Source organism: Lepisosteus oculatus, chromosome 8, assembly GCF_040954835.1.
Source record: "Lepisosteus oculatus isolate fLepOcu1 chromosome 8, fLepOcu1.hap2, whole genome shotgun sequence".
Taxonomy (NCBI): domain Eukaryota; kingdom Metazoa; phylum Chordata; class Actinopteri; order Semionotiformes; family Lepisosteidae; genus Lepisosteus; species Lepisosteus oculatus.
In genome coordinates this window covers 12,080,665-12,096,283 of record NC_090703.1, presented here as the reverse complement: position 1 = coordinate 12,096,283, position 15,619 = coordinate 12,080,665, and the positions used below count along the sequence as shown (strand labels likewise).

Sequence of the window (15,619 nt, the reverse complement as noted above, 5' to 3'; positions counted from 1 at the left end):
CTTCTGACAAAACAAAAGACAAAAGGGGGGTTAAAACAATTGAGAAGCTGGTATGTGTTTTAGAGCCAGACAAACATAAATAACAATAGAGTAAATTATGTAGCCTGTTTAAATTCACCAAACTAATAGAAGGCAGCAGCTGAAAGGTTAATACGTCCACAGTGTAACTGGAACACCAGAAGCGTTGCTATAGTAGAATTAAGTTGACCATGAAAACCCATTATATAGCTCACATTATTGATTAGACACCTTTCAAAATCTCAAAGGGCATAACTACAGCTTATGAATTTAATAAGCGAACATGGCAAGTGGAGAAGAGATAAGGTAACATCAGTTTATTTGCCGTCTCATTCCCTCCCTCTCACTCTCATCATATCTTCTCTTTTAGCCTTTTCACATTATTCCATGTTTGTGTTGCTAGACTGAGGGTTTTATAAATGTCGCATTTACAACATCATATTCCATTTACGTTCAGAATACCAGAGATCATGTATCATTTACTCAATGTAGTTGTTTCTTTGTGGAGTTAATATATTTAAGAGCAGTTGTCATCATGATGGTATGAGTCTAAAACTGGCATATTATTTAATGCATTCATCATCAGTGTTGTAGGGTTTAAGCTATTGACAGGATAGTCTTGAAAGAATGTGCCCTTGGAAGAATGACACGTTAAGCATGCACTCTCTCACTCTCTAGTGGTACAGTAGGTTGCTAATAGAACAAAATGTAGCTTCAAGTGCTTAATTAAGTGTAAAGTAACCTTTTGTTTCTTGATTTGTTATTTAACATTTGATTTCTTATATCTGTCAATGTCTCAGTGTTTTGGTGTAAATGCACCTGTTTTGTTTTCCAGGTTTGCTGCACCAGAGAGATTAATACAGCATTATTTACATGTAGCCCAGAATTGACAATATGCCTTTGTTATCAGGAATTCACATAACATTTCATACCTGTACTTATTTCTGTACTATGTAAATGTTTCCCTGGTGTAAGTGCAGATAGAGTATTGGTGAATAATTGTGTGTCTCAGAATAAAGATATTACCAGCAACAGAGAACTTGCATACTGTAAGGCAGACTTTGAAAGATATACTATTGTTATGGATCGCTGATTAGTTTGTCACTGAACAAGTTATATTCAGCATTTTCCTGATTACTGTAAATCGCAGCTTTTAAGGGAAATTTTTCTTTTAGTTTTGAACTGATGTTTAATACATAACAATGTTATCTGATTCATTGTTTTAATATAGCTATTATTGAAGAATTCATATGTAAGTAATTGACCTTTTGTGGACATTCTGTATCATCATGTTGTCTACTGCTATAATTTGACTCTCTTTGTACATTTGGAAAGTAATGTTAACTACCTCCAGAAATTTATGCAACAGAACTTAAGATGCAGTTACTTGCTATAAAATATAAATATAAACGTTAATTATCACATAAACGGAAATGTGGCAAAAATAATATGAAAATGAACATGTAATAGGTTTATTCCGTGCTAAAAAGAGAAGGGAGAAAACAAAGTTTCGGCTGAAACATTGTGTTTTCTCTCTTCTCTTTTCAGCATGGAATAAACCTATTACTTGTTCCTTTGCAGACTATGCATGCTGACGCAGCTACCCACCTGAACTGCTATAATATGAAAATTATGATTACCATGATTATTATTGTTGTTACTGTTACTGTTTAAGGTTAAGTAAATGTAGCAAATGCAGTTGATTTCCTCATCTATAAACTATGGCGTTGGCGGAACGTCCTTGTTTCTAGTAACCTCTTAAAAATTTCATTACATGTCTGGCTGTGGTCTGTATGTTTGGCCGGGAGCAGAGTTTTTGTGTCTCTAGAGAGTAGCAGGAGCACAGTTCACTGGCCTGTACTATCTCCTGCTGGGCAGTGCTGACTACATCACAAACTGGCAGAACAACTCTGGATAGGCTGTCTCTGCTCTTTTCGTCAGAAGGAAGTCTTGTATACCAGTGTGTGTGATAACTACAGCTCATTAGCTCGTTGCAGTAATAGAGTATAAGGCTTGTGCAACTTTTAAAAAAATTAAATGTTTTTCTCACATGAACATCCTTGGTTCCAGTGTTTGACATTTTCATTGGTGACTGCTAACTTTTCTCCATATTATTGTTTTAGGATTAATTGTTCATTTCAGGTTTTTAATGATCCTACTGATTTTTTGCCCACATCTCTCTTGTGTGTTCGGCAGCCTAGCAGTCCACCCGGACAAAATCACAATAGCAACAGGGCAGGTCGCAGGTACATCCACTGATGGCCGAGTAAGTGATTCTTCTTTCATGACATTACAGGAACACTCAGTCTTCCCTCATCCCAGTACATCTCAGCCCATTTGGGCTGAAACACAACCTGACATGCCTGTGTACTCAAGTCCAGCGTTTCTTAGCCAGAGATGTATGGGTTTTTGCACTACAGTGCAAGATCAGTCATCAGTAATATGGACCATCAGCAAGGTAGCTAAAGCAGATTATGAAATTAAAATGTCTTACTGCCTGCTGAAGGGTATTCCCTTTGATTCTAAAAAATAATTTTAGTTTTACTTTTAGAATTTTTGTTACCATGTGGCATAACATGGTTTGAATTAATATTAATATCAATAGAACTATCTAGTTTTTATTCTTCATCTGAAGCAATCCACTCTCACTGCCATTTAAGGATCCACTGCCCCCTTACAACATGGGCCCACCTTAAATTAAGAATGCCGCCTGTCCTGCCTTCCCTTTCACAATTACCCAGTCGATTTGCACAGAGTGCTGTAAGCAGCATGAGCTGATGATAACTGTATGGCTTCAAGCTGGGGCCTTGCAGTGTGTTTAGTGGGTCTAGGCAAGGACAGTAAGAGTGTTTTTCTCTGTCTTTGCAGCAGCTTCCCCCTCACGTGCGGGTCTGGGACTCTGTGAGTCTCAACACACTGCATGTCATTGGGACTGGGTTCTTTGACCGGGCGCTGGCCTGCATTGCGTTTTCCAAATCGGTGAGTCCAATTATAAGTTGTCTTTGTCATTACTGCATTTCTATCAGTCCCTTTGAGTATTGGTGTACACTGTTGGGAGACCAAACTAATCATTCACAGAGGCTCAAATAACCCCATTGACCTGCACTTAAGAAATTAGTCACTTAATTTGTGAGGTTGGGATTGTGGAGCTTATTGTCAGGGTTACTCTACTTATTGTTTTGGTGCACTTTTAGTCCTTTAAGAAAGGAAAAGGCTCTGTTCCATCTCTGACTCTCGGTCTGTGTGCAGAATGGAGGCAGCACCCTGTGTGTGGTGGACGATTCCAATGACCATGTCCTATCAGTGTGGGAGTGGCAGAGAGAGGAGAGGCTCGCTGATGTCAAGGTACTGGAGCATTTACCAAAAACCTTAAAGACACAAACAGCTGGGTTTCGTTAAACCTCTAGTAAAGCAGGAAAAACAGAAATGGAACATCAAAATAACTGAGGAGCATCTGCTTTATGTATCTGCTTGGCTTGATACCAGTCACAAGATAAATCTCTAAAGTACTATGTTATAATAAGCAGGACATAAATAAAAGTGTGTTACTGTATGTGTACTGTTGTTAATTTCATAGAAATTCTTCCTAGATATTTTATTAAAATATAAATGTGAAGATTTGACTTTAAATTAGACTTGACAAACAACATGCAAAGCACATTTAGTCATATACAGTATGTATATAATAGCTAAAATATCAGTAATAGTGGATGTACCTAATTTAAACTGGAACAGCATCCCTATTTTAAATTTCAGGGTTGGAAAGAATCAGCGTTGATCAGTGCATTTCAAACCACAATAACAGTAAAATGTACATAGTAATTTGTAAAATCACAAATCACAATCTATGTTCTGTGATTCAGAATGAGGCAATGAAACTTCTGGTGAGGTGAAGTGGCCTTATTACATTGTAAACAAGCAGGCTTCTGAATACATCTCTTTTAATCCAGTAGAAATATTGTTCACAACATTGAGACGGTTTTATTGACAATTACTACTTGTTATTTCTGCATGCAAATCACATTGGAACATTCCTGCGGTGAAGTGTCTGCTGCACAACCTGTACTTACTCACTTCTCCTTTGCATTACATTAGTTGTTAGTTATGACTAGTGAGCAGGAAGGGCCACATCATGTCAAAGTTTGTGGGAACTCTCACTCTAACCCCTGACAAGACAATCATCAATGAATTTATTTGTTACTGAGATTTAATAGCCGGTGTGAGATATTGGGACTGCAGTTCCCTTTTAACAGTTAAGTTCTGTGTGACCAGTGTGCTTATTTCATAGGTTTCCCAGTGGTCTGTGTTGACATCACATTAATGTTTTCTCACTCAGTGCTCCAATGAGGCAGTGTTTGCAGCAGATTTCCATCCCACTGATACCAACATCATCGTTACCTGTGGAAAATCTCACCTGTACTTCTGGACTTTAGAAGGAGGCTCCTTGATCAAGAAGCAAGGATTGTTCGAGGTAAAATCACTTCACTGGAATGAGATTCTAATACTTTTAATTTAAAAAGAGTTTGAACATCTTTTTAGAATATATTTTAGAAAGTGATGCCGAAAAAATACAATAATGTCTATATCTAAAATTAGATTAGAATTTTTTATTGGCCCACAACAATAGTTGATGGAATTCGCTTTTGGTACAGAAAGAGAATGCTGATGGAGCAGATATACAGTACAACGTGCTTCATTGTTTTCACATTTTAACTTGGCTTTTGCACATGTTTTTGAATGTGACAATTTTACCAAAGCCTGTTACCTATAACCTATAGCCATAAACCTATTAGATTTAGCCTCCAAACTATTATTAAGTTTGCAATGAGCTTTTATATTCTCTGTATGAACATTTTTTCTAACATTTGTTTTCTAATTCTACAAATAGTAAACCAGGAAATATTTATGTTTCTTGCAGAAACAAGAGAAGCCCAAGTTTGTCTTGTGTGTGACTTTTTCAGAAAATGGAGACACAATAACTGGAGACTCTAGTGGCAATATCCTGGTCTGGGGAAAAGGTAAAAGAATATGCACCTGACATCTAACTCTGTTTTTAAAACTGAGTGTAATATGCTTGGATCAATAATAGCACTAAGCTTTTATCATTCCTTAACATGAGATAGACTCAGTCTTATTCAGTTTATAAGCCTTCATTTTGGGAGCTTTTAGTGTGGATTGCAAAGTACTGTACTGTAAGTGTATGATGCCACTTTAATGCAAAATACCATGATTGCAATTAGGATTTGTTTCCATAGCAGATTAAAAAAACCTGTATCTACAAATGCACACGTGGTGTTGTTTGTATAGTGATTCTGGCTATGCTCTAGGAAAGGACTACGGGAATTGTTCTAATGTAACAAGCAATACTGTATGTGTCTGTGTCTCAGAAAAGGTTTGCTTTTTAAACCCACAGCTCATGTCCCAGCTGTCTTTTTCTTTGCCAGAAGCAGTGCTCAGTGCACTGAGCAAGTTCAGATGTGATGTCACCCTTCTCTGAAATCTGGACGTGTCAGGAGCCAAGAATCAAATACGAGCAGGGCAGAGGAGAGCTACACTCATCACACCTTTGAACATTTCTTTCTGTCTTCTATCTTTTTTTGTTTTGCAGGTACTAATCGGATTACCTATGCCATTCAAGGGGCACATGAAGGAGGCATCTTTGCACTTTGTATGTTACGCAATGGCACTTTAGTGTCAGGTGGTGGAAAAGACCGCAAGCTCATCTCTTGGGATGGAAACTACCAGAAGATACAGGCTGTGGAGGTGAGGGGATAACTACCAGTGACTCGCATTTCTTTTTTTATAACTTATAATCATTATTACCTCCTCTTCCCGATTTGGAATAGCCAGTTGTGTTTTACACATTTTGGCTCTCAGCTACTTAATGTGCTACCGAATACAGTGGAGAATATAGTTTAGGCAGATTCCTGACTGCCCAAATTTGAGTTACTTGGCTTGTAACGTCCCAGTCTCATACTGGAGGTTCAGCTCCCACTGGAGGATATGCCCGTACCACACACACAGCACGTCATGCCGGCAACCACCCAGGAGGCAGAATAATCCCACCCTGTCCTCAGCAACACTCAGTCAATTCTGCTATGTAGAGTGGGGAATCTCAGTCACAAGCTAAAGACATGACCCAGGTTCAAATCCTTGATACTGGAGCTCAGCCTGTGCTCAGCTGATTGCATTTACCAGTTGGGACCACAGAAGACTTCATATTCATTGGAAATATGCAAGCCTGACTCTGGAGCAGAGAGGCTGGCTCCCGTATAACACCACTCCAGTAGAGTCCCTTTGCTTTGTGAATAGTGAAATTGAAATATTTGTGTACAACTAAAAATCTTTCCAAAATACTTGATCTAAGTTCATCTGTTATCCTGCAGCTCCTCAAATACTGAGCTTTAATATATGGGTCTGGTAGTCTGTTACAGAGGGTTTTCAGGTGAGTTTAAGTTTTTAAAAATAAAGCAAAATTGTATGCCATGGGACTATCTGGGCAAGTTTTTAAAAACATTTTTAATCAGTCTTTCACAGTGGCACCCCATAGATAACATAAAAATTCACAGGACTATTTATTCTTTAGTGTTCATTAAACTTTCCGTAAAGATCAATTTACGATTTATGGATGAATGATACAATCGTTTGGATGACTGAACGCTTGCAATGTGTTCCTCCTGTTATTCATAACTCACAACTTGTTGTTTGTTGCAGTTATTTCATCGATGCTACATTTCAAATCCCTTGTTTCCTGCCTGTATACCAGATTACTATGGTTAAGGATTATCAGACAAAAATGCTCTGGTGAACTGCAAATTTTATGAAAAGGTGTTGCTTTTGGCCCGAGGTGTCCAAATCAGTCACCCAAATAGGTTGTCCTTTTACAGTTTGAGGGAATAACAGTATACTGTAAATCTACACAGAGAAAACCTGTAATTTAAAGTGCTTTCAGTGGCCTGTTTTGGTCAATGTGACTGAGCTGTTGCAAAACAGAAAGCAGATCTCAGTGATCTGTTTCCCAACTGCAGCTTTTTCATACTGGCTATTCCAAAGAAAAGTTTAATTTCTATCCCAGCTGGTGCTAATTATTGAAAAAAAATACTTCAGTATTTTACTTCAGAGGCCAGTGGGTCACATATGGTATGAGATTAAGTATATCAAGTATAGAACTTTTCTGCAGAGGAACAGTGGCCTGTCTGAATGAGACCCGTTTCATTACTTAGACTTTACACTGACATGTTATTGTGAGCAATTGCTTTCTGGTTAACAGAAAGGTATTGGCTATTCCTGTAGGTCTTAATGTGGGTTTTAAGTCAGGGACAGCGTATGATCTGGATAAAAATGTTAAAATTAATAAATTATTTAAATTAGCTCAGTTGTGAAGATGGACTAAACACCCATTTGTGCTTACATAAATACCAGATGTAAACATATAAAGACTGGGGTCTTGTATATGTGAATGATTAAGGTGAGAGGAAAGAAAATGGACTTCATATAAGTATGGACATGTACTGTAGCACCTCCATCACAAATAATACAATGAGAAAACCATTGATGATTAGATCCATTATATACTGCAATTTGACATAATTGGTTCTTAAAGTGTTACTTGGCCCAACATATAAACATTATTGTATTACAGTTCACATATGCACGGACTCCTCAAACCCACCTTGTTTAGTTCAAACCACTGGTAGCCTACTTACTGATCATTTACTGCTTACTTATTAGTTACTTATTAAACATAACTTTAATAAACTGTTTAGGTAATGCCTTTGTATTTTGTTGACTAAGAAACCTTGTTATCCCCATGCAAAGATTCCTGAGCCATATGGACCTGTTCGTACAGTGGCCGAAGGCAAAGGGGACTGCGTGCTCATCGGCACCACCCGAAACTACGTTTTACAAGGCACTTTATTCGGGGACTTCATCCCAATTACCCAGGTGGGAACATCAATCCAGGGCAGTGCAATGTTGTCCCATATTTCTGTATATACAGTAGTAAGGTATTTTGATAGTAAGATAACTTTAAACTATCTGTCCACTTTCTACCAATATGAAAAAGCTGGGATGGGCAATATACATACCAGATGATCAAAGCAAGAATATGGGTTGTAAATATTTTACTCTTTTTAGGAGTTCACTGCAGATTTGTCTAAGAAAATTATAAGGAAGAGTTGTGCAGGCTGTGGTAATAATATTGTACTTTGGTTTTGTGTGTCTGTGTGCTACTGGAATCCCCTAGTCTAATGCATGCATATGAGCTGTGAGCTCAGCTCACTGTGAGGAATTCCAAACCATATCCCAAGGTTTTGAGTACTGCCTTGTACTACTGTCTTGGGGTTGGAGAGTCTTTAGATCCTCAAAAACCTTCTTCATCCTCTTTTTAAGTGGTGAGGAATTAAACCATGCTCAGTTGTCATCAAAAGAGTCAGTAATGTAGAACAAACATGTTTCAGGGCCACACTGACGAGCTGTGGGGCCTAGCAGTGCATCCTTGGAAACCGAACTTCCTGACCTGTGGACATGACAAGCACATCAGCCTCTGGGACTCTGTCACACACCAGCCCATTTGGAGCAAAACCATGGATGTATGTAGGCCCTGACATCTGCCTCTTACTGCTTCACGCATTGCTCAACTTCACCAGCATGCCCACAGTATTGTTAATAATAAGAATGCAAATTTACTCTTAAAAGTGTTTTTCAAATGCAGAAAGCTTTAATCTGTTTGTATTTTTTTCCTGGAAAGCAGCTACTTACCTAATTATTATCATACATTTCAAAGCTTTAAAGTCTGTGGCTAATTTTTTCCAACCAATTATGCAATATTTGCTAGTTAATGTACCCATAAGTACACTATAATGTTATGTATTTATGTTAATATTACTATAGATGTGCTATGGTATTAATAATTAAGTGAGTGTGGGAAAATTAAGACTGACCTGAACTGTGGTTGACATTATGAATAGTTATGTAGTTATCTAACAATATGAAAATAATATGACTTCAAGTTTAATTGTACAGTAATTATGGTTTACATTACTCTAAAACTAGGTGATCCTTGGCAGAGTTCATTATGAGCTGTTAAAAGACTTCACCACACTTGTATTAGCAGTCTGGTGCCCATGTCTGAACACCTCTCTTTACCCCTGAACTTGGCAGGATGCAGCACAATCAGCGGGTTTCCATCCATCTGGATCTGTTGTTGCTATAGGAACACAGACTGGCAGGTACTGTATGTCTGATTGGCACTCCTCACTGTTCATGAGAATTGTGTGTGCTCTGTGGCCACTGAGTGGTCTAGTTTAAGTGGAGCAAGGGTGACACCTGCTGGCCACTAAAGCACATACAGAAGAGGGCTAGAATGTGGGTTACATTAATGTACAGTAACAGTGTAGCCAAATCTTTCTTGTATTCACACTACTATTTTGTCTTTCATTTCAACTAACAGCTAGAGTCATTGCTAAGAACAAAGGTATAAATTAACATAAGACAGTAGGAAACATCTTTAGAACCTCCCAAGTATTAATGATGACCAGTTACTAATGTAATGATATTTGTTGAGGCAATTAAAAGCAGTTTCTAAATTTGGCAACTGCTTTATGTGCTAGCAGATTTTTATGTGGAATGAGGGCTGGGGGTGTGTCTGTGTGACTGTGCCTTTTATCTTGTGCAGGTGGCTCGTTCTGGACACCGAATCCAAGGACCTGGTGACTGTTCACACTGATGGAAATGAGCAGTTGTCTGTTATGCGCTTTTCACCAGGTTAGCAGGAAAGCTGTTTTCTCCTGCTCTCACTTTCTGAACTCAAGCATTGCTCATGCAGGTCATGAAATTGTAAAATTCTTTGTAGAAGATACTGGTGCAGTATACATTATCTGTGTTGTATGGGTTTTAAATACAGGGCTTGCAGCATGTTAATTATACATCATGTGAACTCTGAGCTGTTTGTATTGCAAACTATTTGATAGCTCTTTGGTCTGCAGTGTAAAGATTAATTTTCTTAAAATGACTCTGGTACTATAATGTAATTTTGATCAGATAACTTTATGCATACTTAAAGCATTAATAGTCTTTATGAACTGTTAATGCATTTTCACATTCACTTTCTTTGTTTTCAGATGGTAATTTCTTGGCAATTGGATCACATGACAATTACATTTATATCTACGGAGTTAACGAGAATGGCAGGAAATACAGTCGGGTTGGAAAGTGTTCGGTATGTGTCCAAATTCTTTTGGATATTCTGAAGTAGTCAGAACTTTATGCTGCTTTGGTTTTCCTGTATCATTGGTGTTGATCTGCACATCACAGTGTTTTTTGAATGGACCAGGATTTAGCTACAGTACATACAGTTTTTGCAAAAAAGTCAGGAGACTAATGCGAGTATTTCTGCTCTACAGCAGTATCCATGAAAAAGATGGACTATAAGAATCCTAATGGAATGCATCCTTTGCAGAACCTTCTCAATCAAGAATGCTGTCCAATTGTGTTGCAAGATAAATAGGGCTTTGATCACCTCTCTTGTTTTCTCTTAGGGTCACTCCAGCTTCATCACACACCTGGACTGGTCAGTTGACTCACAGTACCTAATGTCAAATTCAGGGGATTATGAAATTTTGTACTGTAAGTAATACTCTGTGGATGTAAACAAACATGACATTCTTAGTCTTACTAATAGGTCTTACTGATAGTCTTTATAGCCTAGTAGCAGTAGTAATAGCCTAGTACTAATAGTCTATATTTATAAATAAAACTTTATAGCTTTTTTTCCTCAGTGCCTATGGCATATGATGAAGTGTATGCTTACTTTATTTTACTGTAAACCAGTGTTAGATTATCATGTGGCTTTTTCATAATTGCAATTATTGTTATTTAATTTATTATTTAGACATAACTTTGAACATAAGAAAGATTTATCAGTAGTGGTTACACTTTTTAACTAACTCTGCGAAAGTCCTGAACTGTCTTCTCCACCAATAGGGATTCCATCTGCATGCAAGCAGGTTGTCAGTGTGGAAACAACAAGAGATATAGAGTGGGACACATGCACTTGTACACTTGGCTTCCATGTCTTTGGTAAGTTGTAGGATAAGTAGTTAGAGTTTGAATGTACTGTGTTTGCCAATACACTATTGCTGTTTACTTGATTATTTACAGTATGTGAACCCTGTTTAATAAATCCCTTTTTTGGTGTGGTGAAAATATATGGATTAGGAAGGCCTTTGCATAGGAGATCCAGGATCCTGTCTCCAATCAATCCATCCATCCATTCTCTAACTGCTTCATCCAGTTCAGGATTATGGGGGAGCCTGTGCATGTCTTGAAAAGCAATGGGCACAAGACAGGGTACACCCTGGATGGGACATCAGTCCATCTTGGGCATACAAAGACAGACAGTAAAACACACATACACGCCAGGGCCAGTTTTGCCAGAAGTCAATTAACCTACCAGTAGTCTTTGGACTGTGGCAGTAACCTGGAGCACCGGGAGCCCAGCCACACAAACACGGGGAGAAAATATACAAACTCCATGAAAATACCACTGTAGGTTTGGATTTGAACACTGGGCCCCAGCGCAGAAATGCTAACCACTGTGCCGCTGTGGTACCTGTTACTGTAGCAAACATTTTAAAATGTTAAAACGGACTTTTCTTTTGCTGCCTTACACATTGTCTGGTAGACCAGAAAGCCTTTAAAATGTTCTTCATGTTATTACAAAGTGGGATTTAAAATGGAGAAAGTCAGGAAACTGACATGGTGATCAGTCAAATATAAAATAAATATAACACCTTACTTGTAAATATTTCTCCAATAATATACCTGAGTGGTTAGTATAGTTATAGGCACTTGAATTCTTTGTTCTCTTTTGCAGCTTTGATGAAAAGAGGCAAACTTGGTTAAACAAATATTATATCAATGACAGTGACACACACTTCTCTCCACACACTTCTTCTTTTTCTTCTTTCTTCTGATTTGATCCTATATGGTCTATTTTCTGGACTGCTGATTAGCACTCAATCATTTACCCAGAATGTAATTAACTAAGGCAAACCATGATACATTTTATAATTGGTTTGATCACAGACTCTGGAAACCTATTATCTCAGCAAACATCCCCTCTGCTTTGAAGCTGGAAATATTTCCACTGCCAGGTGTTACACACCTTATCTAGATTCTTATACACCACTGTTGTCACCTACCTCAGCCTGTAACAATATTCATCTTTGTTTTTTAATAAAAAGAGTCAGAATGAAAATCACTGATTTGTTTTTGTTTTAGATCCATTTAATTGGCCACTGTTAAACATCTGATCAAACTTTATCAACATTTTATAATGAGGTTTTCATTCTGTTTCACAGGTCTATGGCCAGAAGGCTCAGATGGCACAGATATCAATGCTGTCTGCAGATCACATCAAAAGAAGCTCCTTGTTACAGGAGATGATTTTGGAAAAGTCCATCTCTTCTCATATCCCTGCTCACAATTCAGAGTAAGATAGAAATCATCCTTAACTATTTTTCATTGTTGAGCCCATTGTAATTGTAATTGAAAATTGAATTGGTAAAAGACTTCTTGTACATGCATTTTAAATTATTTGTCATGTATATATCATGTGTATTATTTATGATGTAAATATTTAAAGTGCATAGATGCATGTAGGAATTCGCTTAGTGATTCAAGTTACAGCATGGAAACCTCTTGAGTACATTATAATAAATGTGGGCAAAATATATTTTTTTCTCCATTTAGTCTTGGAAGACTCCCATAATAAAAGGTAATTCCATAATAACCAAACTATTCACATTTTTAATAATGGATGTGCTATGTTCTCTCCCCTTTCAGGCTCCAAGTCACATATACGGAGGACACAGCAGTCATGTGACCAATGTGAACTTCCTGTTTGATGACAATTACCTCATTTCCACTGGAGGAAAGGACATGAGTATCATGCAGTGGCGAGTTGTGTAGGAGTCTCAGGGGGGCAGAGTGCCCACTCTGTGAAGAAAACAGACCATCCCAGAAGTCTGTACTGCACATGGAGCTAAAGAGGCAAATGCAAAGGCACAACACTAGCAACAATGGCAGAATGGATGAGGCGTTGGAATCAAACCTGATGTTTTTTTTTTCACAGCTCAGGAAACAACAAAGCAAACAGATTTTATTAAAATTCCCAGACAGTGATCCTCCTATTGTAACACTACAGTATGATTTCAAACAAGTTTAATTTCTGGGGTGAAAGATAACCAGGATTTTCATTTTTTTGGCCAATAATATTTTAGGACAAAAGTTATGCTCACAGACTTGTATTTCATGTGTATTTATGCCAGCAAAGATAGAGGTCATGAGCTATCCAGTTTAAGTCCTGTAACTGTGTTATCCTGTACTGCACTAATGCCTTTTAGAAACTGTAAATATATTTTTTTTAATGTCACTGAATGTGGCGAGTACAGCTGGAAGATCAGTGCAGGTCCATCTCTTATTAAAATACTGCACTGTCAGTCCTGAGACAGTGCTGGCTATTTTCACCGGATCGGTTAATGGTGCCTACTAAACTGCAGGACTCTATCCTGACCAATTCAACTGTGTTTTCCTTTCATCACATTCTAATCTCTGCCCCTCTTTAACTTCAAGCCCATAATTCACAAAAGATGATTTACTATAAAGTATTTTATTTAAAAAAAGTAGCAAATGAAATTTGGAATAAGTGCATGGCATCATCATTATATGTAGCAGAATATGTTTTGACTTAAGAATATCCAGTGAGTGTGTCTTCATGGTAACGCTGAGCCCTTATGATGTTTCCTATATAAGGACACCTTTTTCTATGAAGTCTTACAAAAATCAATAAAAATTGTATGCATACATGTGCACATTTCTGAAAGGTCAAGCAATGTACAATACCTAAACAAGCTATATGCAGTCAAACAGTTTACTTTTACAATGGACTTCGAGAAAACATTTAGTAGTGAAAGGCTGAAAGCTCCTCTATTCATTTTCTTCTTGCAGGTTATATCACTGCCATATGTGGAACACTGCAACTTACAGTTGAATACTGTGTCCATGGACTATGAAGTAAATAAAAAGTGCTAAATGTACACATCTTATATACTGTAGGTCATTAACTCTGAGATGCCTTTCTTGTATAGCAAGCAGAACACAGCCTTTGACCAAGAGAAAACACATGATATATGTCTTCGTTATATTTTGGTTATCTTTCTCAGATTTATCACTAATGGGTATTATAAATAAATTACTATCTTAAACAGGGATAATGCTTTCAGCAAACAAGAAACTACATCCAGAGCTTCACAAAAGCGGCAGGGGAACTGTATAAATGAAACTAATGTTTTTAATACTACAAGAAGCCATTTTGTTTTGTCGGCATTTCAGAACAAAAGACGGCTCTGTTCTTGATTGAGTTGTACATACAGTACATGAACATTATTGTTGCACTATTTACCTACAGTGGTATAAAAATATAACTGTAATAGCACCTCTTTGATGTGTGCAAGGTCTGGTCACTGTGTGCAATGCTCAGTCAGAAGAGGTAGTGTGATTTTAAAAAGGTTTGAAGTGGAAACAAGAAGAAACACAACCAGTGTTGACTGTCGGGAAACAAAAAAAAAAGAAATTGCAATGTATTGTTTACAATGGGGAATGTATGTAGAAATGACATATGGTTAACATGGTAGTTTCCATTTTATCACTAATACAACTATCATTTGTGTTTGACAGTAAATATGTATTAAACTTATAAAACATGTATGGCTGCAGTACTCATGAATCTTAAGACCATAAAAGCTTCCATTTCTAATAGCCATTCCAGGTTGAATGCCTATTAATAATATTTACTTTGTGAATTTTTAAGTATCATCAGGTAATACAGGTATTAGGCAAAACTAAAGGATTTAAATGTTACCGTCCAATTACAAATATGAGAAACCAAGAGCTTCTGGTGTGTTTTTATGTGCAAGCCACCTGGTGTTATTAGTCATGCCGGCACACTCGCGGAATGAAACATTTAGTTTAACAGTCAACATCACATAAGAGCTCTGGTCTGAAAACGTGTTCATTACAAATATTGCACAAATTAAACTATCAATTACAACATTGCTGGTTTCATATTCTTGTCTGACAGTTGACACCCCTTCTTATACATAGTGACTGCAAGAAGTTAACATGGGATCATAGAAGCGAATTGGTATTTGTTTTGTACCTGAATTATTTATATAATTGTCATTGTTTCTGAAGGGTAGAGTTCATTATGCAATCATGACACATTGGCCTGAAGTGAGTAAGCCTTAAGATCAGAAGCGCACCTGGTATGCCTTGGAAGTTTAAAGTGAGGAACTAATTTATTTGAAAATAAACATGAAGAATATTATACCCGTTTATGGTTTTACATTTAAGCATTAATGCATTGATTAACCTTGATTTCAATTTTACTATTATGCAGATGTATACACCGCTATAGGAAAGTATTGATCCACTTCCAGTAATACCCCACTGTGTTGAATTCCAATTTGGTTTTAAATGCAAAACACGACACAGTTTTAAGTATTTGAAATTAATCTGCAGTTTATCTGCTTGAAAACGT

At 37.3% G+C, this 15,619-nt stretch overlaps 1 protein-coding gene across 10 annotated transcripts in view; it reads left to right on the top strand.

Annotated features, from left to right (window-relative positions):
• eml1 (EMAP like 1) overlaps positions 1-14,785 on the top strand; it is a 76,009-nt gene extending 61,224 nt beyond the window's left edge. For 8 of the 10 annotated variants that reach the window (XM_015339255.2, XM_015339254.2, XM_015339252.2 and 5 more), the window contains 15 exons: positions 2,215-2,284; positions 2,887-2,997; positions 3,268-3,363; positions 4,355-4,489; positions 4,937-5,036; positions 5,627-5,781; positions 7,837-7,962; positions 8,478-8,609; positions 9,181-9,248; positions 9,695-9,783; positions 10,140-10,237; positions 10,557-10,644; positions 11,002-11,097; positions 12,381-12,511; positions 12,865-14,785. In XM_015339255.2, coding sequence (XP_015194741.1) covers positions 2,215-2,284; positions 2,887-2,997; positions 3,268-3,363; positions 4,355-4,489; positions 4,937-5,036; positions 5,627-5,781; positions 7,837-7,962; positions 8,478-8,609; positions 9,181-9,248; positions 9,695-9,783; positions 10,140-10,237; positions 10,557-10,644; positions 11,002-11,097; positions 12,381-12,511; positions 12,865-12,990 — 1,621 coding nt within the window. In that variant the 3' untranslated portion in view covers positions 12,991-14,785. The remainder of the gene's footprint in view (positions 1-2,214; positions 2,285-2,886; positions 2,998-3,267; positions 3,364-4,354; positions 4,490-4,936; positions 5,037-5,626; positions 5,782-7,836; positions 7,963-8,477; positions 8,610-9,180; positions 9,249-9,694; positions 9,784-10,139; positions 10,238-10,556; positions 10,645-11,001; positions 11,098-12,380; positions 12,512-12,864) is intronic. The other 2 variants (XR_011190223.1, XM_015339250.2) reach the window with 2 other exon arrangements.
• Positions 14,786-15,619: the final 834 nt, after the last annotated feature.